General features: G+C 44.4%; 1 protein-coding gene across 5 annotated transcripts; it reads right to left on the bottom strand.

Annotated features, from left to right (window-relative positions):
- Nucleotides 1-2949: 2949 nt before the first annotated feature.
- On the bottom strand, nucleotides 2950-12336 carry Znf2 (zinc finger protein 2). Of its 5 annotated transcripts, XM_055616486.1 has the most exons (6): nucleotides 12293-12334; nucleotides 9867-10901; nucleotides 9018-9341; nucleotides 8435-8561; nucleotides 6193-6306; nucleotides 2950-5529 (listed from the first exon to the last, which is right to left on the bottom strand). In XM_055616486.1, the coding sequence occupies exons 3-6, from the start codon at nucleotides 9048-9050 to the stop codon at nucleotides 4538-4540; spliced, it is 1266 nt and encodes a 421-aa protein (XP_055472461.1). In that variant the 5' UTR covers nucleotides 9051-9341; nucleotides 9867-10901; nucleotides 12293-12334; the 3' UTR covers nucleotides 2950-4537. The 5 variants fall into 5 exon arrangements, with proteins under 5 accessions (XP_055472461.1, XP_055472707.1, XP_055472528.1 ...); XM_055616732.1 differs by lacking the exon at nucleotides 9867-10901 and having other exon boundaries at nucleotides 9018-9087; nucleotides 12293-12336; XM_055616553.1 differs by lacking the exon at nucleotides 9867-10901 and having other exon boundaries at nucleotides 12293-12314.
- Between the last annotated feature and the right edge of the window lie 2978 nt (nucleotides 12337-15314).

The following is a 15314-nucleotide window of genomic DNA, read 5'->3' as shown; positions in this document are numbered from 1 at the left end:
GTGGCCAGGTTCCAGCAGGGTTACTGAATTGGTACTACTGTTAGCCATATCAGAGTGGCCAAGGTAAAACCTTCCTGTCCTAATCTTCAACCCCTACCCTCTGAACTGTCGTTTTGTCAATCAAACTTGCTTACTCTATTCAAAAAGGTTGCTGGACAATTGCAAGACATATATGTTAAAATTAAACCTACCTACACATAGACAAAATACATGTAATTTGGTGGATTTTGCCTTTATAAGCCTTGGACTGATATAGCTAGGTGCTGCATCTTGGGAGTTCTCTCAGGTGCAGTCCTGGCCTCACACTGGACACTGATATCTAAAATAAAAGCCTCTTATTAAAATTTATTTATGGTCATGGTGAATCTCTAAACAATCCGAGATGCCCATTCAAGAATTTCCTTGACCTGGACTATGCATGGCTCAGCTATATAACCCAAACAACTCATGTGTTCTACCAAAACAGATGTTACCAGGTTCCCCTGACCTGTACTTGACAATGATGTCATTGTGGTTTTGCCTAATAAACAGTGTATACCTAAGCTTCAGTGTCAAGAGCTCTTTGGGGACAAGAGCCTGCTCTTGGTCACTGGTTAATAAAGGACTCTGATCTTGCTTTTGATGCATGGTAGTCTGTAACAGACTGCCTACATGAGCTCTGGGATTCTGTAGATTTGTGAATCTTCAGCTAGTGTATCCTCACTTATCTTCCCATGGGAAACTAGCCAATTTGATAACCAGTTTGTATTTACAGAAGATTTGATCCACCCATGTCTCCAGGAACAGGTCACAATGTCAAATTGCCCTTTCTCCAACAGTCCCTACATTTTAGGTAGACCTAAAGCTTCTTGGATAAAAACTCCTTTTCTTATCATTTCTCTTCCTGCCAGTGGGGTGAGAACAAAAGTACATCTTAGGAGAGTTTCTTGTGTTCTTCATGTTGGATGGACCACAAACAAGTTGTCAGGGTTCATGCAAATAAACATGGTAGATGAGTGAGAGAGTAGAAATGTTACGTTAGTCCACAGGGAGTCTAGCTAGGCTTTGGGAAAATCTCAATAAACCAGGCTTGGCCACTTACTCTTCAAAACAAACAAAAAGTAATAGCAGGAAGGAAAAATACATTCAGTTTTGGTGTGGTCATGTTAGGCCCAGCATGAGCCTAATTTCCAGAAGGGATGAAGAGAACTCAGGAGACGGATCTCATCGATGCAAAATTGCAAGAGGTTTATTTTGACCACTGTGCAATGGGGTCACCCCTGCTGGTCAGCAAAGAGTGGCCCTGGGAGACAAAGGCCTTGGGTTTTTAAAGGACAAGGTGCAGGAATTTTCAGGGATTGCAGTCTTGGCAATTCAGGATTGGATGAGATATTTAACTTTTAAAATAATTGGTTGTTTCTGGTCCAGTCAGTCCTGTTGTAAATATCTGGGGAATATCTGATCTTCAAGTCAGTTTGGAATTTCCTGCCATATGAAATATAACCGCAGTTAAAGGTGGGAGAGTGATTAACTCATCCTGTGTCTGTTCTGAGGAGTGGGGGCTGCAGGCTTTGGTCAAAGGTCAGGAGCTATTCAGGAGAAGGATTGGGCCATTTGGCCCAGTTTCCAAACAAAGTTGATCTCACAGGCGCCGGCCGGTGATTTTCTCTCCACCTGGTAGAGATCTCTGCTTGTTCTCTTGCTTATCTCTGCCCTCACAGATGGCCCATGTCAGGAACTTCTACATTCCTCTGTTCTCTGGAGAAGCACTAAGAGGCTTTAATTAACATGGGCCTAAAACTTGAAAATATAAGTTATAAGGCAATTAAAAGAAACATAGGTTACAAGGTTAGTCTGATTCTTTCAGTCACATTGGGAAGACATATGTAAAAGTTGTCTTTGGGTGTCAGCGGCAGATAGCTGTAGGCTCCAAAGGGGAAGGAACAAAGGAAACCTAGAATTTGCATAGCTAGTTATCATAGGTGTAAAATCACTGACCAGTGGCTTGGGCTGATGGCAGAGTCTTACAAGCATCAGACATTGCTGTTGCTGCTGGTAGTACAGACTAACTTTACAAAAGGAAGCTATAAATTGACTTCCCCCTGTTTTCAGGCACTTCTTCCAAAAGTCCATTAGAAGTGTGGATTTGCCTCAGTCTCATTTCACTGATAGTGGCAGAGTATCTTAGACAAATACTAATATTTGACACTCACATTTATTTTGCAGAACTCAGAACTCTCAGAAAGAGTCAACAGATGTGTCAATAGTCCCTTTAATTTTTCTGGACATTATGAAACATTAGGTATTATCTACACACAGATCTTGTGACATTTTTCTTCAAGGTGCATAAATTATAAATATTATGCACATCAAATGTATTCCCTGAAAGTTTTCTGCTTCAAAAGAAACCAAAATGAATTTGTTTAGTAGCATGGGAGAGGCAGCTTCCTCTCAGGTCTAAGAGAAACCCACTTTGATCTACTGGAATACACAAGCCCTTTCCCAGGCCTTACCTTGCAGAAAGCGAATATAGACTCCCAAAGTCAAGGTTGCCTCATACCTGACTTTTAATACAACAAAATACAGGGTTTTATCTGGGAAATAGATGTGTTTGGGTACTTAGGATCTAATGTTTAGTGATGGGGGAGTGAACTAAGGAAGATTTTAAATATCCAAAGGTATTTCATTCAATAGAGAAATATTTTAGGTCTGGAACATTGGGCAGAAAGGGGCCATGTGGAAAGGCAGAGCTAAGTTACATGCAAAATGCAACTCTGATAGTTGCTTCTAGTATCATCCAAGTGTCAAGGTGCCTGTTTATGTTCTTAGCCTTCAGGTGTGGATTCTACCTCAAGTAGAAGTCATCAGAATGGCACTTAGCTGATAAATATCCTTTAGTTTTCCCTTCCTCATTCCCAGTGATGGGTGGGGCCCAAACTGTGTAGTCTGAATGGACAGATACACACCAGATGACAGACACAGGAACTTATTTATTTAGGAGGCTTCTTTGTTACTGTGCAGGGCTTAGTATTTATCTTGAGCAATTAAGAAGGAAGAAATAGAACTTAGAAGTGACTACTGGGATGTTAGAGGCCAGATTGTGAAAACTTAGATAGGAGGTAGACCCAAGCAGGTTTTGAATAGAGACCTGGGTATTCATTTAGATAAACATTTATTGATCACCTAATATTTGAAAGGCACCCTGTAAGACAGAGACCTATTAAATCACACCTTCAAGTGCTTACGATCCAGTTGAGAAGATAATTCAGGCATATAAATTATAAGACAAAACTTAAGAGCATCTTACTGTAGTAGAAACACTGAAGGCAGTCCCATACCAAAGATCTGGCTTCACCTTGTGTTGTCTAGAGTATGTTACTAAATCTCTAAACTTCAGTGTGCTCATTTGTGAAATTCGGACAGCAAAAAGACCTATTTCTCAGCATGAAGATCAGCTGATCTTGTCCTCAAGTAGAACGTGGTTTGAATGAGAATCGCCCTACAGGCTCATATACGTATTTTAATGTCTGGTTCCCAGTTGATGGAGTGTTTAGAAAGGGTTAGGAAGTGTGGCTTTGTTGGAACAGGTGTGCCACTGGGGGTGGGTTTTGAAGTTTCAAAAGCTTGTGCCAAGACCAGTGTGTCTGTCTGTCTGTCCCCATCTCTTGGCCTACTGCTTGTGGATCATATGTAAGCTCTCAGCTACTGCTCCAGCATTGTGCCTATCTGCTGCCATGCTCCCTGCCACGATGGCCACAGACTCACCTTCTGGAGCTAGAAGCAAGCCCTGTAAATGCTTTCTTTTATAAGTTGCTTTGGCCATTGAGTCTCTGCACAACAGAAAAGCAACCAAGATGCCTGGCTTCACTTTGCGTGACCTACAGTATGTTACTTGATCTCTCTAAACTTCAGTGTGCGCCTCTGTGAAATTCAGACAGCAAAAGGGCCTGTTTTACAGATTCAGCGAGAGAATCAGTCATTATAGCCCTTCTAAAAATTCACTGAGTGTTTACTCCAAGGTAAGTGCTTAGTAAGTGCTATTACTACCACTAGTAGCACTAGGAGGATAAATGCTGGGGCACAAGACAGCAAGCTTCTAAAGATGCTTCTGAAGAAAATGCTCTTCTCCCATAACTGTGACACTCCCCTCCTGCCTGCAGCTATTAAAGTACAGTGATAACAGCCTGTCCTCACAAGGTATGTCTGTAGATTCCCCTCCTCTAATACCCATCTAGCCATCTGGCAATCTCTTCAATGTCTTTTGCAGTGCTGGGGATCAAGCTGACGGGCCTCATGCATGCTAGCAGTATTCTACCACTGAGCTACACCCAGCCTCCACCCAAAATGTTGATTCTGGAGCTTCCTGTTGTAGCTTCTGCACTCCACATTGGTTTTGTAGTACAGTGAGTGCACTGTTTACTTAGACATTGGAGCATTGGTGGGGCAGGAAGATCGTCGCCAGAGTTGGCGGAATGAGCAAAGGCTGGATTTGTCGATGACAAGGAGACCTACTGAGTTTCTAGAAAGGCCCTTTGTTTAGCTCAGGCTTCTCCCCTGTTCAGTCTATCCCTTGTTTGGCGTAACGCCTCTGATGCTGAATAACAGAGGACTTGGAACTGAACTCTTTGCCGCACACACTGCACTCAAAGGGTTTCTCCCCTGTGTGAACTCTCTGATGTCGTGTGAGCCGGCACCTCTGGCTGAAGGCTTTCCCACACTCACTGCACTCATACGGCTTGTCTCCAGTGTGTATCTTCTGGTGCTGTGTGAGAGAAGAGCGGTCAAAGAAAGCTTTGCTACAGTCACTGCACTGAAAGCGTGGCTCCCCGGTATGCACTTTCTGGTGTCTGTTTAGGGATGTGACACCATAGAACGCTTTCCCACATTCCCTGCATTCGTAAGGCTTCCTGCCAGTGTGGATCAGCAGGTGGCGAGTGAGGATGCTCTTCTGGCTGAAGGCTTTCCCACACTGCTGACATACATAGGGACTCTCCCCAGTATGAATCCTCTGGTGGCGAGTAAGGGACGACCGGTCAAAGAAGGCTTTGCCACACTCATTGCATTTGAAAGGCTTCTCTCCTGTGTGGATCCGGTGATGCACCGTTAGGGACGACCGGTCAAAGAAGGCTTTGCCACATGCACTGCACTCATATGGGCTCTGTCCTGTGTGGAACATCAGGTGTCTGCTGAGGCTGCTCCTGTGGCTGAAGGCCTTCCCGCACTCAGGACAGTCGTAGGGCTTCTCTCCAGTGTGAGCCCTCTGGTGGCGGATGAGTGAGGAATGGTCAAAGAAGGTCTTCCCGCAGTCACTACATTCCTGGTCTTGATGTTTACTGAGGATTCTCTTGGATGGGGCTGACCTTTGCTGCAAGCTCTTATCCAAGGAAAGGGGTTTCTTGCAAGTCTCTGCTTTAGAACTTTTCTTCTCTGGTTCCAACCCACCTGCTAGAGTTTGAACTTCACGTTTCGGGCACAGAGAACTTCGCTTTCTATAGCTTTCTCTTGGTGTTCCTTCTGAAGCACCTAGGATCTCAGACTTAGTCTCCTGGTCTGCAACGAAGAGAAAACACAGATGCAGTTTCTTCTCTGGACTAGGAGACGAGACAGATGGTATGACAGATGTAAAGGTAATGCCCGGTCACGACACAGCTCATTTCCAAGACAGTTCTTACACTCTGAGAAAGCCAAAAACAGGGAGAAATTTGACAGCAGATTTCTCAGAATACAGGAGAATGGATCTGGGATTGGGGCCAATAGCTTAAATAGGGTGGGCTGAGGAGAGAGCTGGGTGACCAATAAAAATATCAGGCAAAAGGTTGCAGTTCTGAAAAACAGGTTGGTGAATACAGATAAATAATACTTTTTTTTGTTTGGTTGGGTTTTTTGTTTTGTTTTCTTTGTTTGTTTGTTTGTTTTGAGATGGGGTTTCTCTGTATAACAGAGCCCTGGCTGTCCTGGACTTCATTTGTTGGCCAGGCTGACCTCGAACTCACACAGATCCACCGCCTTTGCCTCTCGAGCACTGTGTTCACTACCACACCAGGCTCAGATAAATAATAAAAGTGTAGAAGGGAGAAAAAGAAAACTGATGAATAACAGGAAACAAACATGCAAACAGACAACCTGAATGTGATAGGAGATTCCTAACATGCCTCCCATACACAAATAACAGAAACAAACAAAACTCTGCCCATCCTGTTCAAACCTGGTTACCTAGAGAGATGCTCTCTGGCCATTCTTTTTCCTCAGATCTATGAAGACCCTGCATCCACGGCTCACCCCTTCTCTTCAACTGAAGAATCATATCAGGTCGAGGAACAGGAAGCCCTGCTCATGGAGAAAAAGTAAGTAAAGCAGGTGGCTGCTGTAATGAAAATACCTAACCATTCCAAAACTTAGTCTCTGGCCTCTAAGAAGACTCTTCCAGAAATGCAGAGTGCAGACCAGAGAAACCTGAGGGAAGGTCAGGACTGAGACGCTTGGAAGGAACAAACGGCCAGCACTAGGGTAGTGCCCACAAAAGCCACCTCAACTCACAGGCAGCGAATGGAAGCTTTTCATCTGGACACTGGCAGAATAGAGGCCCTTGGCTCAAGAGTAAGAAAAAAAAATCATCTTGACTGAAAAAGCCTCAGGAGGCTTTTTCAATTTTGTTTGTTTGCTCATTTTTAGCATAATGCTTTTACTGAAATGAGTCAGTTGTGTTCACTGTAGAAAAATTAGGTTATGTATAAGCAAAAGAAAAATTACCTTTCATGCTTTCTATTAATTTTTCTTTCCTTTTCATTTTGAGCTTATATGTGATTCTGTTAAAGACTGGATAATGACGGGTTGGGGGGATGGTTTAGTAGGTGCACCAAGTCTGGTAAAATAGGTTTGCTTCTTATAACCCAAATGATACAAGAGAGAACCAGCTCCCTCCAGTTGTCCTCTGACCTCTACATATATGCTGTAGCACATGGATGCCCCCAGTAAATAAAGAAAAATGCAATAAAAATAAATGTTTATAAGAACTTTACAAACCCTGATAATGAAATACTACTGACTGTTAAACTGAAGTTCATTTAATGTAATACATTTAAAACATTAATTTTAATTAGCACAGATCTTCTACAATGTTTTAATGGCTATATAATAGTGTATAGATAAATAATTTAGCAAATCCCTACCAAAAGACAGTTTACTGGTTTTAATGTTTTGCTATTCATGTACAGCAGTGTGACAAATGTCTCCTGGTATGCTGTATGAACTGGTAATCCTATTACATTCCTTGGGTCAATTTCTAGAAGCAATCATATCCACAGCCACATGAACAAAGTTAGAGCTCACTCCTGGAAACACCTGAGCCCTATGTTCCCCATGCATGGGTTCTACTCCGGGAGACGGGTGCTTTCCCCTGCCTGAGAAGCACCTGTGTGCTGTGTGCTGGTTCTCCTCTGACAGACTGGCCACTGTCATCCCTTCTGTGGCTTCTGGGCTCTGACCTCAGGAATTCCATACTGTCTAATATTATCACTCTTCCAAAACCTCAGGATCTTCTGCAATGCCAACTGAACACTCTGTTCTGTTTGGAATATGACTTTGCCTGCTTAAGCTAATCCAGAAGTATTTGTGTATGTGTGTAGGTATTAAACAGAAAGCCTTGCACATGCTAGGAAAACACTGTAAAACTTAGCTACATCTTCAGCCCAATATGTGCTTTTATATATAAATCGGCAATGTGAACTTGACTGTTATCTGCTGTTTTAGCTTGTTTCTGCATCTCTGTACTCCTGCTTCCAAAGTGGCGAAGGTACACACTACTGTGCTTGGCTTCAGACTCTTATTCTAGAAGCTTCTGAGAGTTCCTTGTTACCTAGAGGGACTTCACTTTACATCACTAACAGCTGACATCAACAATAACTCTTAATTTCCCCTTTGTCACATAAGTGTAATTACAAAGTACCTTTTATAGGTATCTAAGATTGTCATTAAAACAAATATTCAGAATCAAGCACATTTCTGATAACCTTTCTCCTTTTCACGGGTTCAAAGGAAGCTCTGGCTTCCATGAAGGGATTTGATATCTCCACTCACCAAGATGGTTCCTTATTCTGCCAGATGGAACTGAGGGCATTACTTGCTGGCATGCCAGAAGACATGGACCTATTAATTCTTCTGCTTGCTGCTTCCAGAAAGCCAGATCCCTACGTACAACACAAATGCTCTGCTCTATCCTTTAGACTGCCTTCTGTTGCTGAACGAGGAGGCCTGTGGTTTCTCAGTGCTGGTAACATCAGGGCAGCCATCTGTCCAGGGCTGGGTTCACCAGCTGTGCACCTAAAGCCACCTCCTTTGGCTCTTTTGCCTGTCTAGTGGCTCTGAACTCAGGTAGGGGTTGAAGAGGTGATCCTCAGCCCATGTGACCCACTCTGGTTCGGGACAAGTTCTGACTCCTCACAGAAAGCCTCCTTACCCAGTGAGATGATACTCTCATAGTTTTCCAGCATCACTGCCTTGTAGAGTGCCCTCTGCACAGGGACCAGACACCTCCACTCTTCATCTGAGAAAGTCACGGCCACATCTTCAAATGTCACTGATGCCTGAAAACACAACCACACTCTCCCTTATAACCCTTTTCTTTCGTGTTGACTGTTTTGTTTTTCTTAAGACAGGCTCTAAGTCTGAGTGCTCTATAGCATGCACCGCACACTCCAGCCTAAGCCAGCCCTCTTTGATATATGGGGGCTGACTCTCAGTCCAGAACTGGCTGCACCAAAGGGACGGTCAAGACAGAACCACTGATCCTAGAATCCTCCAGCAGATCTATTCTGTCAGCTTTTGGGAAAGTCAGGTAGAGCAACAGCTACAGGTGTTCTAAGCTTGGTGACAGGCTAGCAGTAGGCACAGGCTCAAGGTGCTGAAGATCATTTTACTTTGGAGCCTTTCAATGGCTTAGGGGTGGAGGGTTGTGAAAGAAGACTCTCAGGATAAAGAGGGTGATTACATGTTGGCAATTAGTAACAGTATTTTAGAGAATAAAAAAAAGTCCTCCTCACCTGACATCTCGTAGGTGGAGACACAGCAGCCATTCCCTTCTATGCTGTTCTGGTAGGGAAGGACAGAGTCCTAGTGAGGAAGAAGTGTGGGAGTAGAGAAGGTATGAGAATAACCAAACCCAGGGTCTTCTGATCCGTGTGGCAAGGCCTCTCCATATACCAGTGAGCAATGCAACCACCTTCATCCCCATAACCTTACAAGGAGCAGTCAAAGCAAGGCCAAGGGCACACCATGCTCATTCTAGAGTGAGAACAAAAGCTGTGGATATTGAAACTGCAGTGCAGTGTCTGCTAGCCCATCATCTTCAGGGTAGAGTTCTGTTCCTGCGATTCAGAACACAGTAAGATTTATATATTCACACTTAATATTGCCCTGAATGTTTACTGAGAAGAAGAAACCATAAGTAACTTTACAAATGACTATATGCATAAGACAACACCTCTTCAGAGGAGTAGCATTCCATTTACTGCATCCATGCCTGATGCTTCTCACTCTTAAGACATCTCACTTCTAGAACTACACTGGGCAATTAGTAACTAGTAGCTCTACTAGAGACATCCTAGTTTGCTTTCTCTTGCTTTAATGAAACACTGACCAAAAACAACTCAGGGAAGAATGGGTTTATATGGCCCACAGATTACAGAATATTACCAAGGGAAGCTTAGGCAGGAACCTGAAGGCAGAAACCGAAGCAGAGACCTAAAGGAACACTGCTTACTGCCTTGCTCAGCTATCTTCTTATACAGCCCAGGCCTACCCTCCCAGGGGTGGCATTATCCACAGTGGGCTAGGCCCTCCTATATCAATTGGCAGTTAAGAAAATGCCCCACACAAACATGCTCACAGACCTGTGGAGGCAGCTGAATTGAGATTCTCTCTTCCTGAGTATGTATTCAGTTGACAAAAACTATGACAGATATGGTCCGGGATGAAAAGATCCTTCTTTGTGAACATGAATTTTAAAGTGTTGGGACATTATGCAAGCGATGAGGCAAAAAGATATCAGGAGGTGCTGAAGTAATCACGGGACCAGGAGTGCAGAGTCACCAGGAGACAGAACCAATGGTTGTGGCTCACAGTGGTGGAACACTGGCGCTCATGGGCAGTGCCAGATGAGTTAGGGAAGTGAGCTCCAGTTCCGTGGATTTCCGGAAGACTCTTCTCCTCTTCGACCTCCCTTTGCTTGGGTTAGCTGAATGGATCTCACCGTCTCACAGTGAAGAGTCTAACTACAGACTGGTAGGTGCGGTGGTGCGTGTTTGCAGTCTCACCGCTCCCTTAGTCCAGGCTGGAGGGACCGAGGGAGAAGTGCTGCAGCTTTCTTGGCACAACTGGGGTCTACGGTTTTGATGAGAGGGAGGAGCAATATTACAGGCAGGGAAAGCCTGAGTCTCGAATAAGTAAGAGGCAGATCTTTATCACATAAAGAATTACAAAAGAAAAAAAAAAGATTTACTTAGGGGCTGGAAAGGTGGCTCAGAGATTAAGAGCACTGGCTGTTCTTCCAAAGGTTCTGAGTGCGATTCCCAGCACCCACAGGGTGGCTCACAACCATCTACAATGAGATATGGTGCCCCATCTGGTGAGCAAGAATATATGAAAGGCAGAATACTGTATACATAATAAATCTAAAAAATAAAATAAAATAAAATAATTACTACTGAGATTAGATATGGGGAGACTTAGTCATGAGCAACACTGGAGGGAAGATGAACATGGAGAAGCCAGCAGAGGTCAAACTACATCAAAAGGTGCTTTGGGAGGGATTTCAGCATAGTTGTGTCCTCATTAGATATGTACTTTAGGAATGATATGTACATTGGGATGAGTAGCAAGGGCCTTTAAACAGTCTCAGATTGGCCAATTCTCTTCTGGAATTTATTCTAGAAACATGAGAGAATAGTTACAATGCTTTTAGTTAACCATCACCAACATATCTTTATTGAAGGTTATCTGCCAGCCAACTTCCTAAGCACATTATATATATATATCGTCTGTTTTAACCTTTAAATAATGCAACTAAAATCTAAACTCTTCTAAGCATCTACAACAGAAAACTTGCTTAAATAATTTATTGTCAAGAGGACAGACACACAATGGAACACTATTAAACATCATCTTAACTAGTATTTTGAGCACTTGTTCTCATGAGGCTTTATGCTAAGTGCTCCTTACAAGTATAATTTAATTCCACCCTTGTACATCAATAACAGGTACTATGTCACAGCAATTAAGGCATTCAGGCTTTGGAAAAGGCTGAGGAAAAAGCCTCCCTGGAAGCTTTTAATTCTATGTTATAATTTATTTCCATTGAAAGACAGCCACAAAGTTAAGCAGACTAAAATAGAAACGCCTGCAACACATCCCAGCATTTTGGGAAGCCTAATATGCATAACTGAAATTTCATAGAAAACAGAAGTATGGTGACATACACCTGTAATGCCGGCACTTGGAAGGCTGAGGCAGGAGGACTCCTGGCTTACCACCAGGTGAAGTTACAAAATAAGACTGTATCTCCAATGTTAAAAAAAATACCAGGGAAAAGATCACTGGTAAACTGCAATCAACCTCAGTAGAGTAATAGACAACTGGTCATCAGACGGACTTCCAGACATATGATGATTACTGGTGGTTTGGTCTTAAGTTGTGTTTGACTTTTGGTCAGAACGTTACCTCTAGAATTGCAAAGTTTATTTGTGTTGATCTCATTTAAAACCCACAAAATACCCTGCATGGTGGGTTTTACCCTGATACTCTGGCTCTTGTAAGGGCTCAGTATAGTTCCTTCACCCTTATGTCCCACTATTTCTTGACAGTGCACTCCAGTCAAAATCGTCTCAAATCTGCCTAAAGCCATTTGCCATTTCCTTTGGGGTTTTCTTCACATCAAATCCGGTATCCTCCATGAGCATCCTATGCTCACGCCAGGATATTCCGGCGCAGGCTCGGGGCGAGAAGCTGACCTGGGGGACTGCATGAGAGTGGAGTGGTCGCCAACATCCATTATGGAAAAAAAGAAGACTGGGACCTCCAACTTGGAAAGTATTGGATTCTGACACAGTGGACGTACCCCACAAGGACACTGATAGCAGTGCCTATGTCCGTGCCCCACGGAATCTATGCACACAGGACCGGATGGCTCTCGGTCCGCGGCTCTCGCGGAACCTCGGTCCGCCAGGACACGCCCACTAGTCCTCCCCCAAGTCCCCAGAGTCCCCGTCTTTCCGACACTGCGTCCAACGGCGTCTCGAAGACCTAGACCCGCAGCCCTCACCTTCGGCAAGAGTGCTGGGAACCTGCGAACGCCTCACCGCCTCCGGTCGGGAAGGCAGTGCGCCTGCGCGCTCGACCTCTGAGCTCCAATCAAAGTGCTGCCCTCGCGTGGACTCCATTTCCCAGAAGTCTCGACAGCCGGCGCGCTGAAAGATGACGTAAAAACTAGCAGAAAGTTGCACTCCAGATCTGTGGTGCTGAAATGGATGGGACGGGGGTGGGGGGGGGGGGTGGTGGTGGTGGTGGTGGTGTGTGTGTGTGTGTGTGTGTGTGTGTGTGTGTCTGTGTGTGTGTCTGTGTGTGTGTGTGTCTGTGTGTGTGTGTATGTGTGTGTGTGTGTGTGTGTGTGTGTGTGTGTGTGTGTGTGTGTGTTACTAAACCTGGAGAATAGCTATCAGGAGAAGGAGGACCTGAGCAGAGCAGCCGGGAGGAAGGGCCTAAGATAGTACAAGTCCGATTTCTGGTTCGTTTTCGGTTTGCCTATCTTTTCTGAAAGCCAGGGTTCCCGGTTCTTAGTCGCCTTTCAGTGGAGTATCCCAGATACATGAGCCTAGAAACATACCTATTACAGTCTTCCACCAAGAATTCTGAGGTGGACGGGATGTCTCTGCCTTTAATCCCAGCACTCCGAAGGCAGAGGCAGGCGGATCTCTGTGAGTTCGAGGCCAACCTGGTCTCCAAAGAGAGTCCCGGACAGCGAATGTAATACAGAGAAACCCTGTCGAGGGGAAAAAAAAAAAAATCTTAGACAGTTCTGTTTTGGTCAGACCCTGGATTGGGTGTGTGCTTGTTAAGACAGGGCCTCTGTATGTAGGAACTATACAGGCTTTAAACTTTTTAGCTCAGTGTGTGTGTGTCAAGGCCTCTATGTAGCCCTAGGAGGCCTGAACTCTGCCTCTCTAAGCCCAGCATCTGTCTCCTGAGTCATTATTGGTAAAAATAGAACTGTTGGGATTTTCATTCTTTATAAGAGCAGGCTGGCCTCAAACTCAGAGCTCCACCTTCCTCTGTTTCCAAAGTACTTTAAAGTGTGCACTGCCCTGCCTGTCAAGTTTCTAGGGAAAAGACTCAATTTGTAACAGAGAAAAAAGTCAACTACTGAATCTTCATTTGGCCCCAGGATATCTGGATTTTCACTCTCTCTGACCTAAGAGACAGCTTTGGGCTTTTCTGGGACTAACTAGGTATTGCAGAATACGGATTGCAGCATTTAAGGAAACAGCCAGGCCAGTCTGTGGGAAACTAAATGAGAGCTCCAAACCTTTGTAATCGAGGTACCAAAGATTAGTCTTTTGATGGGCTTCCCAAGAGGGACAGGCTTTCAACTATACATCACCAAAGCAGGGTTGATAGCAATCCTCACTGGACCACTGGGTATTGCAGGTGGTCCACAGTATACCTATCTGAACAACTAGACCCTGAAGCCCCAGATGACCCCAGTATCTGCAGGGACTGACAATGACTCTTTAATCTCCCATTGCTATCTCTACACCTCCTTCCTAAAAAAAAAAAAAAAAAAAAAAAAATGATCTCTGTAGCTATCAAGTAGGTCCCTCCAATGTCAGTCTTTCTTAAATAGAACCTAGAGTTTCAAAGAAGTGAATTCTTCTACTGAGTAAATACATACCTCCTTGGTGTTACACACTTATGCTGCCCTCTAGAAGGAAAGAGGTTTACTGAACTCCAAGTGCAGTTCCTTCAAGTATTGACCACAGGTTTTGTCTCTCATGCACAACATCCCAAAACTCTCCAGTGTTACCATGTCTGCTACACAGAATACTAAAGGGATGGCTTACTCCTCAATGGAGGGAATAGATTACATCACTAGACTGCCAAGGTGCCCTAATTTTTGTTGACCTCTTTCCCCTCTGTCAGTCTGATGGATCCCTTGGAAACCTCAGTCAGTGGAGAAGGCGACTGTGAAAGGGTTCTTCTGTAATCCCAAAGGATGGCTACATACAGAAATCCTCAACTGCAAGTAGTCAATGGAAGCCTGTAAACGAGCTCCATGATACTTTGGTTGGACAAGGTCAAGAGGAACACTTAATCACCTGTTCTCAGGAAAAGGACTCTTCCAGTCTGTTCCCAAGTTCCCACGGGCTGCAATGGCCCTTTGTAACCACCCACAGACATAGTCAGTACCCTAAGACAGATTTAGAAGATGCAGTTCACTGACTTCCCACCTACCAAGTCTTCAACTGCCTATTGGTCTTCATGGATACCCTCACTTTATGAACTGAAGCCTTTCCAGCCCATACTGAAAAGGCTTAAAAAGTAGCCAGCCCACTTTCAGAAGTGTCGGTGGAGAGATGGTTTTTAGCAGGCCTTTACTAATGGCAGAGAACTTGCAAGTCCATCTCCTTTTGTTTGTGACAGCAGGTGGGATAGCTTGTGAGGGTCACACCTCTTCCTCTAGCTCCTTGTGCAAATTAACCTATTGTTCTGAGATGTTTCTACTCTGGCTCAGAAACTCTACAATAAAAAGACAGTTACGGCAGGAGAAGGCTAGAGACAGAGGAGAAGGCTGGAGACACACAGTGAAGGCTGGAGACAGAGAAGAAGGCTGGAGATAGAGGAGGCAGGCAGAGACTTGAGGCTTGCTGCTGACGCTGCTTGCTGCAGCAGTCTGCCTTTTGCCGTGCATGTCGGGAGCCGTGACTCCAAGTGGCCGGCTTTGATACAGAAGCAATCGCCCCCCCCCCCCCCCGTTTTGAGCTCTCTTAGATTCTCCAGGTGTTTCAAACCATGGGCAAGGCATTAGCAAATACTCACAGCTTACCTGAAAACCACTGCCTTGAATTATATCCCGAAGAAGCTAATGAAGAAAACCCCTGTGTTATTTCCTATTGACGTGACAAAACACCATGACCAAGGCAACATAGAAATAGTTTATTGGGAGCTTTACTATTTCAAGATGGGGAGTCCAGGATCATCATATGCGACTCATTGGGGGCAAGCAGAGATAGTGTAAAGCCATGAGCACCTGAAGTAAAAGCCATGGCCTAGCCAGACGTGGTGACTCA

This window comes from Psammomys obesus, unplaced genomic scaffold (assembly GCF_907164565.1).
Source record: "Psammomys obesus unplaced genomic scaffold, mPsaObe1.curated_primary_1811, whole genome shotgun sequence".
NCBI lineage: Eukaryota > Metazoa > Chordata > Mammalia > Rodentia > Muridae > Psammomys > Psammomys obesus.
The sequence above is the reverse complement of the archived record's forward strand: the minus strand, read 5'-3'. Positions and strand labels throughout refer to the sequence as shown.